The sequence below is a fragment of the Indicator indicator genome, chromosome 2, assembly GCF_027791375.1.
Source record: "Indicator indicator isolate 239-I01 chromosome 2, UM_Iind_1.1, whole genome shotgun sequence".
Lineage (NCBI taxonomy): Eukaryota > Metazoa > Chordata > Aves > Piciformes > Indicatoridae > Indicator > Indicator indicator.
In genome coordinates this window covers 16003062-16029577 of record NC_072011.1, presented here as the reverse complement: position 1 = coordinate 16029577, position 26516 = coordinate 16003062, and the positions used below count along the sequence as shown (strand labels likewise).

The 26516-nt window shown below is 42.5% G+C and overlaps 1 protein-coding gene across 2 annotated transcripts; it reads left to right on the top strand.

Annotated features, from left to right (window-relative positions):
* The first annotated feature begins 327 nt into the window (after nucleotides 1-327).
* On the top strand, nucleotides 328-26516 carry HIVEP2 (HIVEP zinc finger 2). 2 transcript variants are annotated; one of them, XM_054396298.1, is made up of 7 exons: nucleotides 328-5949; nucleotides 6712-6866; nucleotides 13580-13755; nucleotides 16384-16485; nucleotides 16978-17881; nucleotides 22440-22452; nucleotides 25438-26516. In XM_054396298.1, exons 1-7 carry the CDS (start codon nucleotides 535-537, stop codon nucleotides 26254-26256), a joined length of 7584 nt encoding a protein of 2527 aa, XP_054252273.1. In that variant the 5' UTR covers nucleotides 328-534; the 3' UTR covers nucleotides 26257-26516. The 2 variants fall into 2 exon arrangements, with proteins under 2 accessions (XP_054252273.1, XP_054252265.1); XM_054396290.1 differs by lacking the exon at nucleotides 22440-22452 and having other exon boundaries at nucleotides 16978-17888.

Sequence of the window (26516 nt, the reverse complement as noted above, 5' to 3'; positions counted from 1 at the left end):
GTGGACTTTCTGAGAATCAAGCCTTTAAACTGCCCCCAGAAAGCCTTCCAAAGCTACTGTTTAATTTGGAAAGTGTAGAACTCTGTTTTCTATTCCTAGGGCTTTTACTGAATAGTGATTATACTTGTGTGCAATCTCCAGAGCCAGTCTTTACTGTGTCTGTTCACAAAAGGGAATTTTGTGAAATGTAGTTACCTTTGCTTTAGTCCCTCAATACTTTTCATGTAAGGCTCAGTGAAAGTGCAACTGATTGCATCAGTGTTTTTAGCATAGCTGTATTAATTGATGTGTGGGATTTCTTTGTTTCTAATTTTTCCATACAGATATCTGTGTCACCATGGAAGAGATGAAGAGAAATTTGCTCTAGTAGACTACAAATATCTCTGGGTCATTCTGAATCTCAGTATTTAATAAGAATGAGAAATGTCCAAATACTATAACAAGTCTCTGCAAATGTATAATAAACTGTGTAGGAAAATACCTGCCATGAACAGAGGTGTAGAATACTCACATTAGTGTACAGACACAAATCTAATGCCTATAGACTACTGCGTGGACCTTTCCAAAGAGAAAGAAAAGTCTGTCAGCCTGCAACAGCCCTGGAAAAATGGGAGCCACAAAACTTTGAGAAGCACAGGTTTGGACACCCTCCATGTGTCTGCACAGCTTTCAAGTGAACTAGCACTTAAGACCTTGTGTAACAAAATGGACTCTGGGGACACAGCTATAGGGCAAAAAGCTACCTCAAGGTCTGGAGAAACTGCTAAAGTACCAAGTAGATGGAGGCAAGAACATTCAGCTGTTATTAAGATGAGCACTTTTGGCAATCAAGAAGTACAGAGGCAACCACAAATAGATCACGAGCAAATAGGAAACACAGCATCAGCACAACTTTTTAGTTCTGGGAAACTGGTATCATCAAGTGAAGCTGCACATCAAGTCACAGAGAAGCAATATCCACAGCATCGTCCAAGTCCTTACTCATGTCAACATTCACTTTCTTTCCCACAGCATTCATTGCCACAAGGCTTCTTGCACAACATAAAGCCACATCAGAGCTTGGAAGGCCCTCCATGGCAGTTTCCTAGCCACTTGCAGTCAGTTGCCTCAGAGGACTTGTTTCCTTTCCATACACATAGCCATAGTGGAGGTTTCTCCAGGAAGAAGATTTCAAGTTTGAACCCTGCATACAGCCAATATTCACAAAAATCTTTAGAACAATCAGAAGATGCTCACAAAAAGGAGCACAAACCCAAAAAACCTGGCAAGTACATTTGTCCTTACTGTAATCGGGCTTGTGCCAAACCTAGTGTACTTAAAAAGCATATTAGGTCTCATACTGGGGAGCGACCCTACCCTTGTGTTCCTTGTGGTTTCTCCTTCAAGACGAAGAGCAACCTTTACAAGCACAGGAAGTCACATGCCCATGCAATTAAAGCGGGATTGGTACCTTTCACAGAGTCAGCAGTCTCTAAGTTGGACCTAGATGCCAGCTACATCGATGTGGAAGCTGAAATACATTCAGATGGTGAGCAGAGCACAGACACTGATGAGGAGACCCCACTGCTGATGGAAGGGTCTGACAAACTGAGCCCTGTCCCACAGCTCCCCCTGGACATTGCTGGCAGGAGCAGTTTTCACTCCTCCATGGAAGAGTCCTTGGTGGGGCCACTGAAAGTGCCCATTTTGATTATCCCTAAAAGTGGAATTCAATTACCCAGTGAGAGCTCACCATATATTTGCTCTGATATGTTGCAAACCCCATCCTTAAGTACCAAGTCTGATGACTCCCATACAGTTAAACAGCGACTTGCACTAAGACTGTCAGAGAAAAAAGGGCAAGATTCTGAGCAGTCATTAAACCTCCTGAGCCCACACAGTAAAGGAAGCACTGACTCTGGTTATTTTTCCCGCTCAGAAAGTGCTGAGCAGCAAATCAGCCCACCAAATACTAATGCAAAGTCTTATGAAGAGATCATTTTTGGGAAGTTCTATAGGATTAATCAAAGGACAGCAGTAACAGTAGCCACAACAAATCAGGAACACAGTTTAATGGGTAGAAAGGGCAAAGCAGAACCGTTACCTCTTTTAAATAACAGATTAGATATCAAGATGCTTGAGGAACACGTTTCTCAGCTGACTCCAAATAAAGAGGAACGTACTGATTCCAGTAATTTGAGCACTATTAAATCTACACATGTTTATCCAGGCAGCAATACAGACTCCAGACAATCCCAGACCACCACATCATCCATCAAGAATGAATCCAACCTTTACCAAGCCAGTCAGCAGAGTGACGTGCCCATCCTTCTAGAGCCCCCAGCAGATTCCTCTCCTCTTATTAGAAGTAACTCCATGCCAACCTCTTCCGCAAACAGCCTAAGTATTCCCCCATCTCTGAGAGGAAGCCATTCATTTGATGAGAAGATGACTGGCTCAGATGATGTGTTTTACCCTGGAACAGTGGGAATATCACACCAAAGGATGTTGAGAAGACAGGCTGCCTTTGAACTGCCCTCTGTGCAGGAGGGGCACTCAGATTCTGACTATCATGGAAGACCAGGGAAAAATATCATTATCGCTTCCAGCAGACTGACAGCAGGTGACAAAGGATCATCCTTAAAAGAAAAGAAAGGAGACAAGACCTTTTATGACTATGATGCCAGTGGAAAGCACTACAGAATGTGGGAAGAGTTTGAAGCTCAGAAGCACAACTACAGGGACTCACCATCCTTAGCTGGAATGAACAAGGCAGGAGAGTACTTTGTTGATCCACTCGGACAATCGCAGGCAGTGCCATCTATGCTTGGAACAACTTTTGAGAACAGAAAACGCAGGAAAGAGGAAAGTGTTGGTGATGAGGAAGACAGTCCCATGCTTTGCAGCAGTACGACTGGCACCACTGGGGGAATTCAGCCTTCAGACTTTGATCCCAAATCCCAAATTCAGGAAGTGCCAAGGACCGGATTTGCCCTTCAAGGTCTGGACAGTGCTGCCCATTGCCACGCAGAGCGCTTTGACATCTGCAGGCCTTACTTGCATTCTGGAAGCCCAGCAGCTTCTCTGGAAGACTCATCCTTCACTGCAGAGCAAGAAAAGACTGCAGAATCACTGTCTAGAAAGCCCCCTGGAAATGTCATCTCCGTCATTCAGCACACAAATTCATTGAGCAGGCCAAACTCATTTGAACGGTCTGAATCTACAGAACATATTGCATGCCAGCAGGAAAAGATCTATTCACCATCTGAAGCATGTGAGAGTGAGATTTGTGAGTCTCCAATGAGCCCAGACCGAGCTCCACAAACAGAAAGTGCTGACACCAGTAAACCATCTCCATCGCAGCAGCCTCAACCATATCATATGCAGCCAAGGTTGGTTCGCCAGCACAACATACAGGTACCTGAAATTCGGGTCACGGAGGAGCCAGATAAACCTGAGAAGGATAAAGAAGTGCAGAGTAAAGAACCAGAGAGACCCACTGAAGAATTCCAGTGGCCCCAGAGAAGTGAAACCCTTTCTCAACTTCCAGCTGAAAAGCTACCACCCAAAAAGAAGCGTTTACGACTGGCTGACATGGAGCACTCGTCTGGAGAATCCAGCTTTGAGTCCACAGGTACAAGCCTCTCTCGCAGCCCTAGCCAAGAAAGTAATTTGTCCCACAGTTCAAGTTTTTCAATGTCATTTGAAAGAGAAGAGAATATGAAGTTCATCACACCTCCCAGACAAGATGAGTTTGGAAAACAGTCTGAGTTTTTAACCGTTCCAGCTGGTGCTTACTCGCTTTCCGTCCCTGGGCATCACCATCAGAGGGAAATGAGACGCTGCTCATCTGAACAGATGCCCTGTCCCCATGCTGCTGAAATCCCAGAGATCCGAAGTAAATCTTTTGATTATGGGAACCTGTCTCATGCCTCTTCAGCTGGGACACCTACTACAGCATTGTCTCCATCCCGAGAAAGGAAGAAGTGTTTCTTGGTTCGTCAGGCTTCCTTCAGTGGTTTTCCAGAGATTTCCCAGACTGATCAGAGCACAGAACAAAGTATAAAGCAGGAGCAGATGGAGCTTGCACAGGCTGGTCTTCGGTCCTCCCAGCTTGCCTGGCATCACTCACCCTCCTCTGTACTTCAGCCCATTCAGGTAGAGGACTCTGGAAAACAGGCTATTGTCTCTTGCGCTCAGCTTAGTAATAGCTCATCCCAACTTGCCCAGCAACAGGCTTTTCTTGCCGGTAGCCCAGAAATGTTAAGGACTCCCTTGATCCAACAAGCACCTTATATTTCTAACAAACATCCATCAGAGCAGCAGCAGCTATTTGCACATCAGGAAAAAGTCCCGTTTCCTCCTATTCATAGCACCTTGTTTCAGTTCCCCTATCCATCTGTCTGCATGGTTCACTTACCACCATCTCAGCAGCCTGTCTTGTGGCAGTCTTGCACAGAACCTCTACACTTCCAGCATCATTTTGTACAACAGCTACAGAAATCTTACGTCAAACAGCCTTTCCAAACAGATGTTTCTTCAAGTTATCATCTGGAACATGTGCCAGAGCTTGTTGGAAAGAAACCAGATGATTATGTGCACGCTAAAGAGCAAACATACCAGCATTACTCAGGAACATCTGAGCAGTATTCAAAAAATACTCTTACTAAGTACCAGTCAGACCATAGCATTAAACCAACAGATACCTCCTCTGAGCAGCATCTTCGGACAGATTTTGACTCCCCAGCTGATGGATCTGTACAGTCTTTGCCAGGAACAGTTGTTCCTGTGAGGATTCAAACCCATGTGCCATCTTATGGTAGTGTCATGTACACAAGCATTTCCCAGATCCTTGGACAGAGCAATAGTCCTGCAATTGTAATTTGTAAAGTTGATGAGACTGTTTCTCAAAGAACATTAGCAACTAGTGCAACCATGCAAGGAATTGGATTTAACATAGCTCAGATGTTGGGTCAGCATGGAGGGCTAGAAAAGTATCCTTTGTGGAAAGTGCCACAGACACTACCACTTGGACTGGAGCCACCAATTCCCCTCTGTTTGCCTTCCAGTTCTGACATGGCTTCTACCTTGGGTGGAAGCAAACGAATGCTTTCACCAGCCAGCAGCTTAGACCTCTTCATGGAGACCAAGCAGCAGAAACGAGTCAAAGAAGAAAAAATGTATGGGCAGATAGTTGAGGAGCTAAGTGCAGTTGAGTTAACAAATTCAGATATAAAGAAAGATTTTCCAAGAATGCAGAAGCCTCAATTAGTAAGGCAGAGCTGTGCTACTGAGCCAAAAGAAAATCTGCCATCTGTGTCATCCTCTTCACCCCTGTCATCCTCATCATCTCAGGATTTCCCACCAGTCAGCACACCAACAGCTGATGCTTCCCCACTGAGCAGGGAGAAACTTTCCAGTTTTGATTCCACATCACCTGGGCAGAAGTCCAGTGGCCCTTCTGAAGGAAGAGACTCTCCAGAAGAGCTGGATGTGGATGAAACAGCCTCAGATATGAGCATGAGTCCACAGAGGTCTTCATTGCCACCAGCAGACATTCAGCCTGAAGACCAATTGAAACATCAGAAATTGCCCCTTGGGATGTTAGTCCGGATGTCATCCAATGCCAGTGGGAAGGTCACAGGCTCAACCATTCTTCTGACAGACGTAGCAGATTTTCAGCAGATCCTTCAGTTCCCAAGTCTGCGCACTACTACTACTGTGAGCTGGTGTTTCTTAAACTATACGAAACCCAATTACATTCAGCAGCCAACCCTCAAATCTTCTGTTTATGCTTCATGGTGTATAAGTTCATGTAACCCAAACCCGTCTGGGCTAAGTACAAAGACCACTCTAGCACTTCTGAGGTCCAAGCAAAAAAACACCATGGAAATCTACACTCTGGCTGCTATGCATAGACCTGGAGATGGTAAACTGACATCATCAAGTGCATGGAAGCAGTTTGCTCAGGTAAATAGAAGATTTTAATAAAATTAAATTTCTATAGCTTTATTTGAGAAAATATTAGTAAACTATGAGATGTGCTTTAATGTTTTGGGGTTTTTTTAATAAAAAATATTCCAAATTGGGAAATCAACCATTAGCATCCTCCTATGACAACCTTTGAGTTTCAGTTTACCCTTCTACAAGCTCTGCTGCTTCTGCTGTTTCTGTCTCTGTTTTCAAAATCAGCTGTAAAAGGTGAGGTTTTTAAAGCCCTCCTTTCATATGTGCCAGAACATGATACATTATCTCCTTTTATTTTGTCCTTTGTTTTTACCATGCTCTGATTTAAACAGTATCAGACACAAATATCCCATGTGCATTTGTAAATAAGGATTAGAGTTAAAATTTGGTGAGGATCTTCAGAGCCATTTAGTATCTTTTACATACTGGCTCTTCCTCACAGACTAAGCAGTAGATAATGGTGACAGGGAAAATTCCATAAGGGCAATAAATAACCTTCTAAGGCTTTTCTATCTCTATTTTCCATTATGTTTTTCCAGAGGAAGGACATGGTGCTATCTTCTCTGTCAAGACTCCCGTAAAAACTTGTCCATGCTGCCTCCAATCTTATTCTCTGTCAATTAAACAGGACAAGTTAATTCATCTTACAGAGTTGCATCAAAATGAGAGTTTGGCTTTGGCTTGCAATGTTAAAAGTACTTGAAATGAAGTGTGCGTTTATTGTGTGCTCCGGCAGTAACACCCTTCCTTGACTTTGTTCTGCAGATGAAACACGAGCCATTCTTCTTGTTTGGCAGCAAGCTTGAAAAGAAAGTAGTGGGGAATATTATAAAAGAAAGAGTAAAAGGAGACATGCATGGAGATAAAGACATTACATCCAAACAAACTGAGCCGATACGAATTAAAATCTTTGAAGGAGGGTAAGAAAATGCAACTGGACATTTCAAGCTCACCCTGTCATTTTAAAGAGATTTGAAAATGAATATGAGTGAATTAGGATGTGAGCAGTCTTCTGTATTCCTGCCATGTCTTGTAGCTGTTACGTCTTTTCTCTTTTTTGTGTATGTGTTAGTCCTAACATGCAGAGTACCTGTATACTTCCTCTTGGCTTTACTTTGCTATTAGGACAATTATATTTTCAATATGTGTGAGAGCGCTCACTTAAACCCATTACTTTTATTCCTTATGTGCAAAGAAATGGATAAACAGTTCATACTTTGATATTTTCTGTACCATTTCATTGTACTTAATGGATTCCGTGAGAGCAGCTTTCCATTTCTACACTTGGTGTACCTCCACTCACTCGAATGCATGCTTATTCTTCTTGTAATTTTTATTATTTACTGAAGTTGGCCTTTGGAGATAAAATGTAAGATGGCAGTGAAGTCTAGGGTACTTAGCCTAATCCATAGATCTGTCATGTATGGTTGATGAAAAAATGTTTAATTTTACCATGACCATCACTCAAGTGATAACTGAACAGCTAGCAATGAGAGGGAAAAAAGAGACCTGAAAACTTGTTAATATTTTTTGAGGCTTATGAAGGTTGTTCTACAAAGCAAATCAAATGGACACTTGCCTGCCTCTGCAGTGTAGTCTGAAATCAAAGATATTTTTTAATTTTATAGAATTATGAAACTACGCAATTAATTAATTTGTATTGTCAGTTGACTAAACAGATGTGGTTTTCAGCCTTCCCAAACTCTGATAGTCTCACAACATTATTTCATTGGGATAACTAAATAGGTCAGGGTGGAGATGTGAGAAGTTTGTTCATCCCTTTCCTGTTTCTGTCAACTTCTACCCTTTAAAATCTCAGTTGTCCTTCATTAATGTTATGTGTTTTGGCTCCACTTGAACAGTCTTCATGAAATGAACATTGCCATATCTCTGTAGTCTGCAGCACTGAAGGATTATAGCCTACATCTTGCCTGAAAGACTGAATATGTTGTTTGGGAGATTGCTGTAGGTATGCTGGCCCAGACACCCTAATCCTGGCTGTTCTCTGTTAGTTGTACATTGTCCTAGTACCCAAGCCTGGCTACAAAAGAGTGACCCAAATTCAGGAGTGAGCCTAAGCTTACAAGAAATTTAAAGAGGTATTGCTTCAACTTACACCCACTTTGAAGTATAAAATTTGCCTGCTTCCCACTATGCATCATTTCTGAATTTGGATCACCCAGCTGAAGATAGCCTGCACTGATGTAAGCTGCATGATGAGAGGTCAGAAAAGTGTGTTAAGAAAAGCAAGTTACAGGAGGATTCAGATCATTGTGAGTACAGCAGGTCATGCTATAAAATGCCTCTACCATCTAATACCTTCTTTAAGAAACTTTTTATGTTACTTACATGGCCTTAAGTTTCCCTTTACACCAGTAAGGTCTGTGAAACTTTATGTATAAAGTCACGTAATTCACACATCACTTAGTAATGCTTCCTAGTAATACTTGGCTATGTTTAGATATCCTTTGAGTAAAGCAAAACCTAAGAAAACTTGATATGCATATTAATTTCTGGAGTAGGGGAGACAAATATCTCTGCAGTACAGGGGACTTCCTCAACAGGAGCATATAACCTGCAAATTGACAGTGAACAAGATGATGTAGTGTTAACAGGTGCACTCTTTCCTTTTACATCATAATTTTATTGTACATTTTGTAGGAATAGATTCATTCTTTTCATTAGTTTGGCTATTTTTAAGATTTATCTGATTTTTTTTTAGATACTATAAACACATTTGTCATTGTTTTCTGTCCTGACGATTGTGTTTGGCTTCCTCTTCAGGTTTTTGCTCATGATTTCTGAAAGCTAGTTTTTAACATGGGTAGCTTTCTATGCTTGCTTGCTCTTGGCTGTTTGTAGAGCTGTTCTGTTCTTCTCTGTTCTACTCTACTCCCCTTGAGTTCATCTTGATATCATCTCAGTACACACAAATAATGCACTGAAGTGTGCAGCCAGTATGTGTTGTCTTTGTTTTCTCCCCTGAACAGCTGAGCATGCATAGTGATACCTTGTTTCAGCAGGGTATTTTTATTTTGATTTTCATTCGTCTTGGGGAGTGGATTTGCTTAGGCTTCTTGATTGCATTTGTTTTGTAAATGCAAAGAAGACAGTTCAGAATCCATAGTTGAGAAAGATCTGTGGTTGTCAGTTTGGGGTTTGCTGGAAAGCCTGTCTGCTGGGCAGGGAAGTGCAGTTGTACAGCTGCCTTGTGCCAGTGGAGTGGAACAGACACTCATATGACAGTTTGGGCAAAAAGCAAATAGACTGGGCTGGGAATGAGTGAGAAGCTAAAGGAGCAGAATGAACAGAGTTGGAGTGAAAAGTCACAGCACATCACCACCTCACTGCACCAAAGCCTGTAAGCACCACAGAAGAGAGGGGGTTTTGATGAAGAGGCTAGCAACTGTATTATTACCTCTGGCAGGTGGCTTGATTCGAATGATATGATCTGAATCACAAAATCTGCTCTCCATCATCCATGACTGCAAAACCAATGGGATATGAAGCAGTGTTCCTCAAAAAGAAGCAGCAATTTGAATTTCAGTACTTGCTGCAGTACAGTTAGTTGCTAGTGGTGTGAAGTAAAAAGAAGAGGCCTTAATGATATCATCAACTGAGAGCACACAACAGTGTGCTTTTGTTAGGTCTTTTGTAAATCCCCAATAAAATAACATTTTGGATAGAAATTGCAAGACTTTGAGGTTTGTTAATGCTTACTAAATCTGAGTCCCCTTCAAATCAAGAGCAGCAGTGCCCCTAGTCCTTATAAGAAAGTTACATAGTCATAAGGGGGGAATTACTGAAAGCTTGAGTTAATAGTAAGATCTAATATTCTTAGGGATTAGAAAGATAATAACCATAGGCTCAGTCTTCTGGTGTTTCAGGTGTCTTTGAATGTTAAATTTGTTATGGTGAAGTGTAGAGAGTCAAAATCAGTTATGGCCAAGAACCATCCATGTGAATGATGAAGAGACAGATCTTAATTGTCTTTGTGCCCAATGGGATATGACTGGTAACAGAAACTGATGGAATGAGCTCAGGCAGAAGATGGAGCAACAGAAAAGCACATTATTATAACACAATTTATATTACCGATATCAATCAGGGATGATATGTTGGATGCCATTCCAGCAAAATCAAACTGTAAGGAGAGCTTAAAAGAAGATAAAATGGATACAGTCTGGAGGTAGTTGATGAAGCTGTGGATAGAGAGATGGCTAGGAGTCATTGGGATGTGTGTATTCAGGAGAACCTGGGAAATGGAGAAAAGAAAAACAGAAATTCAGAAATATTATACAAAAAACCCCCCAAACACCTGCTAGAGAGATAGCTAAATACTGAATCGTGTTGAACTATGCCAGTTTTGCCTATGGTGCCAGGGACAGTGAAGACAAAGGGAGAGGGCCAACTATTGGAAAGGAGATGAAGAAACATGAATTTAGGTATCCACATTTTAAAGAGGAGCTAATGTATGTAATAGATAACAAGATGGACATACTTCTAAAATATTAGCTTCAGTAGTTATAGTGCCAGTGATATAGCTGAACATATGGAAGAAGTGTTCATCTAAGAAAAGCACACTTGGAAAATGTTTCAGCTCTGTAACCCAAAAATTGCTTCTTGCAGAGTTATCATCACTTTAACAGAATCTCTCACACACTCCCTTATTTATTTAAAGCACTGACTGTCAGAACTAACGATATTTTGTGGGCTTCACATCCACAGGCTGACTGAAAGTACTTTGTGCTGCATAGCAAGAGGGCAATGGAGGACAGAGGGCAGGAAAAAAAGATTTATTTATCCGTTACCACGATTTCTGGATTTTACTTTTGATGAATGAGGATGAAATTGTCCCTCTAGGGAATGCCTAGCAGTCTTCAAAACCTCAGAACAGCCTCAGCGTATTTTCTGGGCCCTTTTAGATTTCATATTAACAATTTATCAGGACAGTAAAGGCAATGTACAGCTTTACATGGATTTGCATATCTTATTACCTATCTATACACTATATAAATCAGCAAAAGCAGCATAGAATGCTTATGCCTGTGCTAAGAAAATGTCCTTTAACAGCTTTCTAGTAAGTATGCAGTTTGGAAGTTGCCCATTTTATTTTTAAAGCAGCACAAACCTGAGTGAAGTCAACTTGGTGTCCCTTAGGGAGGGATCCATCTCTGGGAACTTCAGGCATCTGTAGTGTAAATCCATACATCCTTGCTAGTCATCTGCATTTCCTTTATATTTAGTGGGGAGAAATAGGATATTCCAAGATTGATTTGTCTGATTCTAAACGATAAATATACTAAAATAGTTACATGAACCATGCTGCAGAAACCCACTGTTTTCAGTGGTGATAGATGCCTGTGTTGTACAAGACCGCAGTTAAATAAATCCAACCTGAAGACTTCTACTTGAAGTTGTGCTCTGTCTGTAGGAATGATAGGTAATCTGTTTCTTCACAATGTGTTTATACTGTTCTCATATTACAGCATCTTGGTCTCATATTTTATGAGGACATAACCAGGTGGATAGGTGATGGTAGAGCAGTGGATGTGGTTTATCTTGATTTCAGTAAAGCATTTGACACTGTCTCCCACAGCTTCCTCACAGCTAAACTGAGGAAGTATGGTCTGGATGATTGGGTAGTGAGGTGGATTGTGAACTGGTTGAAGAAAAGAAGTCAGAGAGTTGTGGTCAATGGGATGGAGTCTAGTTGGAGGTCCTTACGCTCAGGTTCTCATGTTGTCCAGATAGGCCTAATGGGGCATGGTACGAAATGCAAAATGTTTTTTCTGAACTGAGGGTAAACTTCTCTGTTTGCCGCTTCTCCCCACTGACATCCAGAGGCACTCAGGACTGGGAGCTTGTAGCTGCAGAGTTGTGTGGGTGTGCTGGTTTGAGCTCTGACTGGAGTTTAGGAGCTCAAATGATAACAGATTGAGATTCATCCCCCCTCCTTTTTTCCCAGCAAGGTAGAGAGGGAGGAAAGAAAAAAAGGGGGGAGGGGAGAGGAGAAGTTAATTCATGAAAGAAATAGTCTGGAATCGGTTTGGAAGTAGAAGAGGTAAATTTTTTTACCCCAAAAATTTAAATATATATTTGTGTGTGTGTGTATATATATATATATATATATAAATATATATATATATATATAAATATTATATATATTTTTATATATATATATATATATATAATTATATATATATAAATATTATATATATATATATATATATATATATATATCAGTAACAGGAAGGGTTCACAAAGGTAAGGAGTGAGGGTAAATGGGAAAATATACAAAACCAAGCCTGGATGGCCTTGTATTCCCCTGGATGCCAGTGGATTCAGTTGGAAGAAGTAGGCCCTGGCCCCATGGTCAGTGCAGGAGGCAGCGGCAGCAGCGATGTTCTTTCGAGCGGATGAGGCAGGAAAGAGAGCAAGGAGATGTCCGCCCTTTTATAGGCTTGCTAGGCAGGAAGGAGGAGTGGAATAGACCACCTTTGAGCCAGGGCACACCTTCTCCTGGTGGGGAAGGAACCAAGTCCCACCTGGATTAAGTTTCTTTTGTCCACCTGGGGGGCTGGGTTCTTTCAGCCCCATCCAGGATGGGTGTAACCCAGCACAGTGGGATGCCAAGACCTATCCAGGCTGGACAGCTGGGCAGGGAGAAATGTAATGAAATACAAGGACAAGTGTAGAGTCTTGCATCTGGGAAGGAAGAACCCCATGTACCAGTATAGGTTGGGGACTGACCTGTTGGAGAGCAGAGTAGGGGAAAGGGACCTACAGGTCCTATTGATGGATGACCATGAGCCAGCAATGTGCCGTTGTGACCAAGAAGGCCAATGGCATCCTGGGGTATATTAGAAGGGGGTTGCTTAGTAGGTTGAGAGAGGTTCTCCTCCTCCTCTACTCTGTCCTGGTGAGGCCACACCTGGAATACTGTTTTCAGTTGTGGGCCCCTGAGTTCAAGAAGGACAGGGAACTGTTTGAAAGAGTCCAGCACAGAGCAACAAAGATGATTAAGGGAGTGGAACCATCTCCCTTAGGAGGAAAGACTGAGGGACCTAGGTCTCTTTAGCTTGGAGAAGAGGAGACTAAGGGGTGACCTCACTAATGTTTATAAATATGTAAAGGGTGAGAATCAGGAGGACAGAGCCAGGCTCTTTTCAGCGAGCAGGGGCAACAGGTGCAATCTGGAGCATAGGAGGTTCCACATAAACATAAGGAAAAACTTTTTCATTGTGAGAGTGACAGAACTGGAACAGGCTGTACAGAGAGGTTGTGGAGCCTCTTTCTCTGGAGTCTTTCAAAATGCGCCTAGATGCATTCCTGTGTGACCTGCTCTATGTGATCCTGCTCTGGCAGGGGAGTTGGACTTGATGGTTTTTCGAGGTCCCTTCCAACCCTTAACATTGATTCTTGATTCTGTGATATTGTTGAAATACACTGTGACCAGTGTATTCCCTGGAAGACAAGTACTTTTTGAGTTCCAGACTGAAAATTCAGGACTTCATAGATTTCTTGTGATGAGATGTATATAAAGGACCAGGATCAGATGCATAGAGGTGATGTTTGTGTGTGCACGTGACCTAGAGTCCCTATGATTTAAATGCTTTCTCTCTTCCAACAGGTATAAATCAAATGAGGATTACGTCTATGTCAGAGGTCGTGGACGAGGAAAGTACATTTGTGAGGAATGTGGAATTCGCTGCAAAAAGCCAAGCATGCTCAAAAAACATATCCGCACTCATACTGATGTACGGCCTTATGTATGCAAGTTGTGCAATTTTGCCTTCAAAACTAAAGGTACTTGACCCTTTTTGCTGAACTCTTGCCATTTCCCAGACAAACTTTGAGCTATTTTGCCATCTGGGATCCCAGCAGCCTTTGCGATCAAGGAGAGAATTTTGTTGAGAATAAAATTATTGTGAGAGGTTTTTCTCTTCTACTTAATTGACCCAGGGATTTTCTGACTGAGAAACTCTCTGGATAGGTCCATTAAGAGGTATGGGCTCTTGACTGCTCCATCTGTCTGCAGAGAAAATGTAGCAGCATAAGAACTGCTCTGACAAATAATACTTTCTGCCAAAAGTGTTACATGGTGCAAATTTTAATTGCAGCAACACTTAAATGCTACCAGGAGAGTACACTTGTTATGACATAATGTAGAAGCTTAGCATCAGCTGCTGAGGCAGACATGCCTTCATGGGCTTTACAGTGGGTCAGTTTCATGTTTATAAAATATGTATGTCTCCCAGATGGGCCACTCCATCCACTGTGGCATTAATTATGAATCGAGGTCTGATAGCCTGTGTTCACATGTATTTATCAGCACTGAAAAAAGCTTCCATTTGTCACCTTGAGGCCACAGATAATGATATTCTTTGGAATTCAGATTTATGTTGCAACAACCTCCTTAAAATAAAAGAATCCTTTCCTTTAGTATAATTTCTTTGTAGCACAGCTCAGATGAACCTTACGTTCTCAGTTTCTTAGCTTCCCTTTGACAGACAAGGGAAATAGGTTCTTGTCCCAGTGTGATATTGTGTGAAGAGAGAGAGAGGAAGCTGAAGGACATTTCTCCCAAGATCCCATTGCAACTTCATGGCTGTTTTGGGGATTGAGAATTGTAATAGTTTCCATGACTCCAGCACTTCTGCCTCTGCCAAAGATGGGAATAGCTGATGGATTGTAGTAGACCCATCAACCTAATTTAAGATGAGAACTTTCATGGGGATGTAGAGACAAAGACAAGGAGCTGCTCATTTGTAGTCCCAATAGACCATCTAGTGAGCAATTCTTGTATTTTTGTTTACATTGGGCATTACTAGAGAAATTGATCTTGAGGAGGGACTTGAAGGAGGATTGTACTTGGGCAGCTGCGTTCAGAGAGGACATTCCAGGCGGAAGAAGGTGGCATGGAAAGAAATGTGAAACTGCTTGCTGAAGCAGTCACTTCTGGCAGAGAAGAAGAAACAGGGAGGAGATAGTATTCTATTATACAAGGACATGAGTAGGAAGAGACTAAGTTAGCCTTCAAAGTACAAGCAGTGATTTAACTGGTGTATTATTGCTTATGAGCAGTTGTCAGATTCTTAATTATTGTTGCTCTTCTGCTGAGAACAGTAGGGGACAGATCTTCAAAGGTAATTTAGGTTTTTGCTGTACATCCTGAGCATTTAGCCAGCCGGAGGCATCAGTAGGCTTTTCACACAGTGCACAGGCACAGTAAGAACCTCTTACTGAGAAGGAAATTATTTAAATAAGCTGGGACTGAAAGTCAGAGAAAAAGCCTGGCTTGTGAGCTTCTAAGCACACCTGTGCTGTCCAACAGTGGTGCAGTGTTCCTGCCCCGAGGTTGCATGTGCTGCTTGCACCATCTGGAGATGCTGGTTGAGGTCCCAAAAGCACCACAGATCCATTCACAGAGTGTTTCCCTTGAGCTAAGAAGCACCATGTCTTCACAGTGGGCTGATTTTGCTTGTGCCATGCTTTCCCCATTGGGTGTTGCAAATGTGACCAAAGTGGCTAATGGATTAGAGCGATATTCTTATTCCTCTAGCTGGTGCTTTGTAGGCATGATTCTTTGTCATAAAATGTCTCTTGAGGCCAGTCTCAACCTAGTTTTCTTATCTGTGAAAAGACAGACCAAGACAGGCACTCCAGAAAGTCAATAGTCTCGTGTTAGATTGCTTCCTCAGGGGAATGGGAGATCTGATTTCAAATCCCTGCTGTGTCTGGTTCAGATGCATACTCCAAAGCAGGGAGCTGAACCTGGATTTCCCACGTCTCAGGTGAATGCTTAAGTACAGCTCCTCTCAGTTCAGAGAGTGCCACTAAATGCTAAACTTGAAGAGAAGTCTCCCAGAAATGCTGTGGGTTTCTTGTTTGTTTGTTGTTTTGGGGTTGTTTGGGTTTTCTTTTTTGGTGGGATACTTTTGCTTCAAAATGCTTTAGATGCACAGAACATTTGGAACCTACATGTGAGGCAAACAGGAGAGCCCTTAGCTTGAAAGTTGTGAAACTGTGAAAGCCATGAAACTGAACAGCTAGTGTGCGTTTGACTTATTTCAATGTCCAAGCAGCCTGTACGTATCATGAGCACTGAGCCCAGGGATTGATAGCATCTACAACTGATGTTTTTTGTCTTGTGGGGATGCCTAAATGTCGTGTGGAAAACTGGAGATGTGCCTATATATGTTTCTCAGGTCCTGAATTTAAGTTTTGATTGGGTTTTTTTGAAGATATAAAAACCTGCTCTCATTAAAACAGGCTCTGAGGGCAATGGGCTGGATGAGTCAGCCCTGTCTGTTTTGTTTTTATTTAAACTAAAAGCTCCCATCTGCAAGATAACAGGGTTAAGATACTCCAAAACCTGGCTTGGAGAGTGATCCATGCTGTTGTCCATTAATTAGATTAATCTCTGATCCATAGGAAATCTGACAAAACATATGAAGTCTAAAGCACACATGAAAAAATGCCTGGAGCTTGGAGTATCAATGACATCTGTAGATGATGCTGAAACTGAAGAAGCAGGTATGTCAGAATGATTTAATTTAGTTGGAATGGCCTCTGGAGTATGCAAATGACTCATTGCACTTCAGCACAGTGGCTGGCATGAGAAAATATATTGAGAGTATTTGAGGCATTTTTTAATTAAGAAGCATCTTTTTAATAAACAGGAAGTATAAAAAATAAATCCATTTGCCTGAGTTATATTTTTTATTAAGACATATGAGGAAGTCTGACCTGTTGTCATGTGTCTCATGCAAAATTTTGAATCTTGTCAGTTTAGATGTGAGGGGTGGCAACTTTTAGTGAAGTTGAAAGATGGGGTAGGGTAAATTTGCTTTTTGTACTCCCTTTTCAAGTCTAGAATTTTAAGGTATTATTATGAAAAGTCATTGCTCGAGGCTATTAAGAATGGCTTCGTACATCCGTCCCAGGTGTGCTGGGTGGGGAGCACATGTGGCAGAAGATACTAAAGGTGGGGTTTGTGCTCACCGTCTTGACTTGCTGCTGTTTCAGAAAACATGGAGGACATGCAGCAGGAGGCAGAGAAGAGCAGCAACCTGGCAGGCCTGTCAACAGAGCACCAGTTTTCTGATGCGGAGGAATCAGATGGCGAGGATGGCGATGACAATGATGATGATGATGAAGATGAGGATGATTTTGATGATACTCAGGGAGACTCGACACCAAAAACTAGATCAAGAAGCACCAGCCCACAGCCCCCTCGGATCTCCTCCCTGTCAGTGAACTCGGCCAGGGCATCACAGGGGGCTTCCCCTGAGGGCTCCCTTGCTGTGGGACACTCCTCCCTCATCAGTTACTTGGTCACCTTACCTAGCATTCAGGTTACTCAGCTTGTAACACCAAGCGACTCCTGTGAAGATTCACAGATGACAGAATATCAGAGGTTCTTCCAGAGCAAGAGTACTGATTCAGAGCCTGATAAAGACAGGTTGGACATACCTAGCTGCATGGATGAGGACTGCGTGCTTTCGTTAGACCCCAGCTCATCTCCAAGGGACTTCTCACCTTCCAGTCGACAGTCATCACCCGGCTACGATTCTTCACCCTACAGAGATAACTCACCAAAGAGGTATTTAATGCCAAAAGGGGATTTGTCACCCAGAAGGCATCTGTCACCCCGAAGAGATATTTCACCCATGAGGCACCTTTCCCCGCGGAAGGAGGCCGTGCTGAGGAGAGAGTTATCACCAAGACGGGACGTGTCACCAAAGCGTCACCTGTCTCCAAGGAGACCAATGTCACCAGGGAAAGATGCATCTGTGCGAAGAGATTTGTCTCCTCGGCGAGAGAGGAGATACATGGCTTCTGTGAGAGCAGCATCTCCCCGGAGGGGCTTATACCATAATCCAGCGTTGTCCATGGGTCAATATTTGCAGTCTGAATCTATTCCAGTAGGGCATTCAGTAAGTATGAAAGAATATTTTTGTTCCTGTTGTCAAAACTAGTGCTCTTACCTAATGTGTGCATAGTATTTTTAAAAGCTTTGCAGCTTTGTAGAAAGAGGTGGCATAAGCTTTGAGCCTTGGCAGGAGGTCCTGGAATAAGTGCAAGACATTTGGAACAGACAGGGACCAAGCTGTGATGTTGATTCAGATGCAGCAGAGACAGCTGAAGAGTCAGTTCACTTGATACAGGCCTGAGTAGCTCCATTAACTTCAATGAAGTTAGACAGGTTTACATTAATGTCCTGTCTTTATTATATTTGCTTTATATCTATATGTGTGTATTAAAAATATGGTATTATATTATATGATATGATATTAGAATCACAGAATGGTTTGGGGTTGCAAAGAACCTCCCAAGGTCATCTAGTCCAACCCCCCTGCAGTGAGCAGGGACATCCTCCTTTAGATCAGGTTGCCCAGAGCTCCTTCGAGCCTGACCTTGAATATCTCCAAGGATGAGGCCTCAACTACCACCCTGGGCAACCTGTTCCAGTGTTCCACCACCCTCATGGTAAAGAAATTCCTCTTAATGTCCAGCCTAAATCTACTCTTCTCTAATTTAAAACTGTTGCCCCTCTTCCTATCACTGCAGGCCTTTGTAAACAGTCCCTCTCCAGTCCTCTTGTAGGCTCCCTTCAGGTACTGGAAGGCTGCTGTTAGGTCTCCCCAGAGTTTTCTCTTGTCCAGGCTGAAAAACCACAGCTTCCTCACCATGATATGATATGAAACTATATGATATGATACTCTATTGTTATATTGTTTTAAAACAGCCCAGGAAACTTACAGCATATGAAGCTTGTTTCTGTACTGTAAAACCTTTTACCTCCCAGATTGTCCCATGGAATTGAGCCCAGATCAGGACTTGAGGCCTTGATAGGGCAGTGCATTGTCCATTACTGAACTATTTTTTAATGAAATAAAAATGCAGAAATAAATAGAACTTCTCAGAAGAACAGGGTGCCCATCAAAATCAGGATCTGTGGCTGGTGTTTCAAGGATATTATCATGTGACAGGAGCAGGCAGCTGTCTGCTCCACAGAAAGCACGATCACAACTGACTGTTTCAGCAGGAACACAACCGTCTGGGTGGAAATGGAAATATGCAAAACTTGCACAGCAGCTGTCTGTGCTGGTCCCTTTCAGTAAATCAGCTCTCAGAAACTGCAGACTTGGCACTTTTGACTCTCCCTAGCATTCACAAAGCACTCTTAATGCAAATAAATTTGATCTTTAGAGTTAAGGAACAGCATCACTATTTATTTATTTATTTATAGATAAATTGCTAAAAACATTAGTATGCTTCCCTTGCCACGTTTTATGTTACTGCTGCCCTCTCACTGACTGCCTTGTCAGGTGGTACATGTGGTTCAGTCTGGGCAAGTTGTGACAGGTTCATGCTGCCTCAGGGCTCCTGCCCTCTGCCCAGCAGGTCTCTACTTTAGGCTTCTCCATCACCAGTCTTTTTGTCATTTTGCGTAGTCATTGTGGTGCTTCTCCATAGAGGAGAAGAATTGAATTCTGAGCTCTTAAAACAGCATTTCAAGAGCTCTCATGTATTTTTTTTCTGTGGAGCCTGCCTGATGTGTTCCCATGCCTGGCTGTGCATGCGAATAGAGTGAGGATGCAGCTGGGCAGAGGTGGTTAGAGCAGGGATGGACCAAATAGAGATGAGGTGCCACCAGCCTGGCAGATCCAAAAGTGGATTCCCAGCTTTTCAGGGGGATAAGGGAAAGCTGTAGTGTGAGCAGCCATGTGTGTAGGAATAAGCAACACAGGTGCTTCTCCCACATCTTAGACATGGCCCCATAGCCTGGTAAGTTGTTGATCAAAGCAGCAGCGTGGGTGGCTGACCAAGTGGTCCTTGAGGAAGGGCATGCTGAAACACCGCAGCACTCTCATAGGGGCAGCTGCTGTGTAGCTGAGAGAGGATACAAATCTCACCAGCAGTTCTACTGACAAAGTAAGCACAAGAGGGTAAAGAGCCACCAGTTTAACAGTCATGATGTCTTAGTATATGGAAAGGATTATATGAAATTCTACAGTTTGCACTGTGTAGGGAGGTCCAGTCCCTAATGTCTTGCTTGAAACACTTCCACTGGCATCCTGTAGCAGGGATTTTTGATGTGTGATGATGCCAACAGAAGGGTCTGGAACAGTCACCCCCGGCCATCTGACAGATCTTCCTGTAATGTTTGCCTTGTGTGTTATGCACACCTTCCAGCAAGGTTTTTAGCACATTATAAGGACTTTTTAGCACATTACAATGACTTTTTAGCACCCTTTGCTCCTTTCATAAATCCACCATGCCAGATGGGCTTTTAACACTTACCTGATTTTTGAGGTAGGATCAGGCATGTGGCAGTAAAAACCCCAGTGTAGAAGATCATTTGACCTCCAGAAAGCACCAGTAACTCAGTGTCATGTTGAATGTTTTGAGGGAGAAGCCCAGACCTTCACAGTACAGTCACTGGAATCTCAGTAGAGGCATCACTGGAAGCAGAGCCCAGGCACATTTAAGTGATGTTGTTACCTATCTCAACAAAAGAGTGCAAGGAAGGAAAGATAAGATTCTTCACCTCCTGTTGCCTTTCTGGAAGACATACTTTAGCCAAAGAGTAGTTGAGTTCAGGTGAAACACAAATTATTATACTCAGCGTGTAGAAATAAAAGTAACATCTGAGCTTGCTCTAAATTAAAACTGTCAGGGAAGAAAAGGGAATAAAGACTGTTTTCCACTTTTAGAGAAGTGAAATCCAGGAAATCAGAACGTGATTAGTAACTGTATCAGTAATGCACATGGCAGTTTACAATCCTGCTGCCTCTTTCACAGCTGTATTGGGTTCCAGTCCTTGCAGGAATGAGAATAGTTTTGTGCTTTTAGTGCCTGCAGTTCCCTGAAACTAATGTATTTGCTGGAGTCTCTTTGGCCAGTGCTGGTCTCATTCCCCTTCATGTTGCTTTCCCTTGAATGTTCATGCACTTTGGTGGTCTTGTGCAAAGAGCTTGTAAAGTGCTCAGGCACAGAAACCAATTTAAGTTTTTTATAAGTAGGAAAGAGCACGGGGAAAACAACTATTTTTGTAGACTGTACAAAAATACAGAAAAATATTGGTTTTCTTTTTTGGCAGTTAATAACAAGATACACTCTTGCAACAGGGTACTAAGCCTAATCCTGGCGCACATTTGAGTTTGGCAAGTTAAACTGGCATCTTTAAATGCGAAGGCAGATCCCCACTGCTCTCTGAGTATTGTCAGGAACTTCTCCTGAAGAATGTCAGTGCAAGAGGTTTCTTTCCTTAATGAGGAGACTGGTGCTGTTATCAAGGGGGCCTAATTCTTTTCCTCAGTCTTTTTAAGCCAGTTTTGAAAGAAAGAGGAGAGATGGGGAGGCGTTTTTTGTTCACCCTGAGTGTATCTCTGGTAGCATTTTGGCTCAGATCAGGTGTATGTTTCTGTTGTCACATTTATTATGCCTTGACTCACATCGCAGAACAGTCTTGGAGTAAGTGACCTGTATTGTTTTCAGATAAACTGAAAAATGTGCTCCAGGAGCGCAGCAGGAGCACTTAAACTGTGAGTGGACATTCAAGTGAGTGAGAAAGTGACTACATGGGGTTGGTTTGAAGCAACCTCTAACCCCACAACTCATGTTATTAATATGGGATCCAGCACCAATAGTTTCACTTTGTTGCTGCTTGTCCCCAATCCTAGTGCACCTCACTACTTCCTGGTGCAGACCAGAGCTTTTGCCTCTTCTTCCAGTCCCAGACTAGACACAATGACTGTATCTCTTGCTGTGAGCAGTCCAGACTTGTTCCTACCAGCTGAGGAAGTAGATTTTGCTTGTGTTGCTGTTTTGTTGCACCTGTCATTCATTTCAAAGTCTAGATCCTGTCTCAATATATTCAGAAGGGATGAAGGGAGTTAGGCATATCTGTGTCAGTAAGACTTAAAGTCCTTTGATCATCACAGACATACATATATTAAATCCTTTCCTAAGCATTCAATACTTTATTGTCTTGAGCAAAATGCATTCCTATACACAGAGCCAGCATTCTAAAGTCCAGTAAACTGTAAATAGGTCCTGTGGTGTATGTGGGCTACTGTGGTACAATCTCAGGACTGCAAGTTAAGCTGATTCTGAAATTGAGGTCCACACAGATTTATAGTCACTTTGTTAATCATGCTGTCTTTCAGAAAGCACATCAATAGAGTTCAGCATTTTCTGGGTTTTAACTTTAAAAAGCCTCACATACCTTACAGTATGGTAATCAAACAGATTGTTCTCCACCCACCATCTTTTTGCAGGCTGTGGTCTGAGGTTGCCAGGAGGAAGTCTGTGAGGGGTACTTGGCTTTGAAATGTGATCCTCCTCTTAATCCCCCACAGCCTGTTCTAGGTGATGTACCAGATACAGGGTACACCTTATCTCATCCCTAAGGCATTTTAGAGGACCTGTGAAGCTGGATAGGGTTTTGCTCAGGGTGCTCAGTCTAGCTTTATGATCAGACCAGGGAATTTAGTGAAAAATTCCTCCAGAATATTATTGCTTAGAAATGATGTCACCTGGATTTGGAGGGAAATATGCTAAAATGCAACAAATGAGAATTAATAGGAAACAAACTGGATTACCATCACCTGACAAAGAGAGGAGCTTTTATCACTGTGCTGGTAGCAACCTATTGTGACTGCACCACAAAAAGATGCTGTGGCTTTCTGTGCTCCGTGATGGGACCTAATACTGGCCCTGTCAAGAGAATAAAGACTTTGGATTTTCAGACTGGTTGTTATAAGAAGACAGCTCCTCTAATATTCAGTCTTTCCCCATGTATGTGTGTCTGCTTATAGGTGTGAAAATGCTATATACTGGAAAAAGAAATAAAAGCAGAGTAAGAGATGAAGAGTTATTAATGCCTGTAACCATTTCCATTGGTGATTCCCAAACTTGTCTGCCAGAGGCAGAGAAAGATAATCTGATAGTTGCTCAGCCAGGTTTGCAAGACATCCAGTGGACATGCATACACTGTCACTAGCTCTGTAAAAATTAGGTGTATGAGACATGTACTGGATGATACTACTTATCCTGAAGCATGTAGTAGTTTCTCTCAGGTTAGCCACCTCTGCCTGACAAGGACAGGTATGCTCTATTCCCTTTTGAAACTGTGTCAGGGTACATCATGAAGCCAGTGTCTTTCTCTGTTAGAGATTTGTGTGTAACTAGGTTTGTTCTTTGATGAGTTTTACTCTTTTATTTGTTCACTTCTGCTCTTAAGTTCACATCAGATGCAATAGTGATAAATGTCATAACTTAGGAAACAGCCAAGAGGAGAGTAGGACTGAGGAATGGGTTGACAGACCAGACATGAAAAAAAAAAAATAGAAGGCAAGCAGCTGTGCAGAGGTGAGATTAGTGATAGAAAGGACTGACAGGGTAGGTGAATATGTCTTGTGGCTTGGCAACTGCACTTTATTCTGTAAATTTTTCCCCTTTCAGCAGTCTAACATGCTGCCTCCATGCTTTCTTTTGACAGTTTCTCTTTTATGAGACCCAAGTGTCTCACTTTCTCAATAGGAAAATTCCCAACATAGATTAGTTTCTGAATAATAGCATCTCTTAAATTTGAGTATGATGATTATGGGTCACCCTTCCTGTCTCAGTGTTGATTTATATCAAAGAGGACAAAGCATCTGAGCACAGTGAGATTGAACCCTTGGGTAGCACAGAAACTGAATCTTTAATTGTCGCCTAACCCAACTCCCTAGGATGGGATCAGGAGGTTACTTAATGCCTTGAGAGCTAGGATTTCCCAGCATTGAAGTGCTGCCACTTTAATACATTGGCATTTAGCAGTGCAGTCCTCAGGCTGACACACAAGGACTGTGGTAGCAGCACAGCTCTGGGGCAATTGATAGGTGTTTGGTCAATTTGCAGAGCCGAGATGAGCATTTTAATTCATTTAATTTCCTATGGGAGCCCCCAAGAGTTGTGTGGTGAAATCCCACACACGATTAGGAAAACGTCATCCTGCACTTCTGTCATCATTATTCCTCTGGTCAGCAACAAACGGTACTTAATCATCAGATGGAAAATAAATTTTAAAAGTTAAGAATTAAAAAAGATAAACCCAAAAGCCCAGGGCATATTTAATACCGAGTGGAGATGAATCTATTCATTCTTTCAAGGCAGGAAGTAATGGGAAGGTACTGAAAATGTCAATATTGCAAGATTATTTTTTATTAAATTAAATTAAAATTAAATAAAAATAAAATTAAATATTGCAAAATCCCTCATTTTTCTTAATTCCATTATGAGTGGGTGAGTCTCAACAGAATCATCACTTTCACTCACAGCTAATGCCTGTGCTTTCCTTATTTGTTTACACCACAGATAGGCCAGAGTGATGCTCCATTGTCCTAAATGACTATAACAATTTGAGAAGTAGTTGAACTTCCATGGAAATATCTTTTCATCAAGGATTGGGTAAAACTCATGGACAGCAAGTGCCTTTTCTGGGGCACGACCCTTCAGCAGACAGAAAATATGTACATGCAGTCAGATTTTTCCTGTACCAAGCAGTGGTGATAAGGAAGGAGCGTTCATAGTATCATAGTGTGGTTTGGGTTGGAAGACACCTTAAAGACACCTCCACTAGATCGTGTTTCTCAAAGCTACATCCGACCTGGCCTTCGACAGGATGGGACATCCTCTTCCAGTGTCTCACCACTCTTGCAGTAAATAATTTCTTCCTAAAATCTAATCTAAATCTGCCCTCTTTCAGTTTGAAACCATTACCCCTTGTCCTATCACTATACTCTCTGATAAATAGTCCCTCCCCATCTTTCCTGTAGGTCCCCTTTAAGTACAGGAAGGCCACTGTGAGGTCTCCCCAGAGCCTTCTCTTCTCCAGACTCACTAACCCCAACTGTCAGTCTGTCCTCACAGTGGAAGTGCTCCAGCCCTCCAGTTGTCTTTGTGGCTATCCTCCAGACTCTTTTGAGCAGGTCCATGTGTTTAGTACTCTGGAGGCCCCAGCATACATGATACCTATTTTAATGCAACAATCTTGATACCCAGCGTGGATTGCCAATACCAGCACAGTTTGTACAGTTTACCAAAAGAGAGAGTGAGATGTATCTTCTGGCCAAATGCCTCCTGGGAGATGAAACTTTATCTACCCCAGATTCTCTCCACAGTTTCATTTGAGTACAATTCTCTTCACTTCCTGACCTAAGTTGCTGCATTGTGTTGCTGAACACTCTTAACTAGATGCTGCCTTTCACCTCAGAGGCATGAGCCCTGTAGGGCTGAGCTAAGCAAAACCTCCTCTGTTGTTTGGATAAGCAATTAGTGGAGTTTTCCAAATGCTTTGGGATCTGTCTGGATGAAAGGTGCTGCATGAATGGGAGGTTGTGTTAGACAAGAAAGCAGATAGGTGGTTTGGCAGCCAGATAAGAATTTTGCTAGTAGCAGCACTGACATTTCTTTTGTTTCTTTTCCTGGTTACAGAGAAGGGGATTGTCTCAGGGGCCTTACTTCAACGTATATGGAGAAAAAGGAGGTATGGAGCACCACGGGTCTAGCCCATTCCCCGAAGGTCCGAGCGACTACGTCTTCAGTCACCTTCCACTACACTCCCAGCAACAGATCCGAGCACCTATCCCTATGATGCCTATTGGGGGTATCCAGATGGTCCATTCAATACCAGTGGCCCTTTCAGGTTTACATTCTCCGTCCACTCTGGCCCTGCAGAGGGAGGGCTCTGAGGAGAAGCAAAGAGGAACTGCAGAAATCCTTACAAAAGAATCATATAGTATTTCTAAGCACCACGAGAAACGTACCTCTCTGCACAGCTTGCACCCCAGCACTCCCTCCAGTGCGCCCTCCTCTCCGTTGCTGTTGCTGTCACAGAGCACATCGGAGGACAGTGTTGTAGCTACTGAGAGGGAGCAGGAGGAGAACATACAGACTTGTACAAAAGCCATAGCCTCTCTGCGAATCGCCACAGAAGAAGCCGTTCTGCATGGGGCGGAGCAGCTGCAGAGGCCTTCTGAGCCTCACCAGAAACCCTTAGAAAGTGCACATTTTAGCATTAAACACTTTAGTGGATCTGAGCCGGGCCAGACCTGTGCCTCAGCCACCCATCCTGACTTGCACAGTGGTGAACAGGACAGTTTTGGTACATCACAGACTGCGTTAGCCCATCCCACCTTTTACAGCAAGAGCTTTGTGGACGTCCGGCAGTTGGGCTTTCCCAGCAGGAGCGACTCTGCATCAAGCACACAGGACAGAAAAGATCCATCATCTGAGAAGAGCAAGCCACACTGATCTGAGATGCATGGAGACTTTCACCCATACATTTACCCCACTTTTTTTTTTTCTTTTTTTTTTTTCTAGAGATAGAAGAAGTATTCAACTTTACAGCATGCCTGTTCTAAGTTACAGTAGTTTGCTATTATATATACTTTTGTTTTATCAAAAGAATTAGATAAAATAACAAGTCATCATGAGCCTGACCAAAACTAAATTTGAAATTCTTATTGGGTCTGGTACTTTTAAATTGTACAGATGTTTGTGCCTTTTCTTTA

What these genes read in the sequence shown, in the direction of transcription:
- HIVEP2 (XM_054396298.1), top strand. Translation starts at nt 535, where the DNA reads ATGCCTATAGACTACTGCGTGGACCTTTCCAAAGAGAAAGAAAAGTCT. An exon ending in CATGGAAGCAGTTTGCTCAG is followed by an intron (nt 5,950 to 6,711) that starts GTAAATAGAAGA and finishes TTTGTTCTGCAG; the next exon opens with ATGAAACACGAGCCATTCTT. An exon ending in TTTTGCCTTCAAAACTAAAG is followed by an intron (nt 13,756 to 16,383) that starts GTACTTGACCCT and finishes TCTGATCCATAG; the next exon opens with GAAATCTGACAAAACATATG.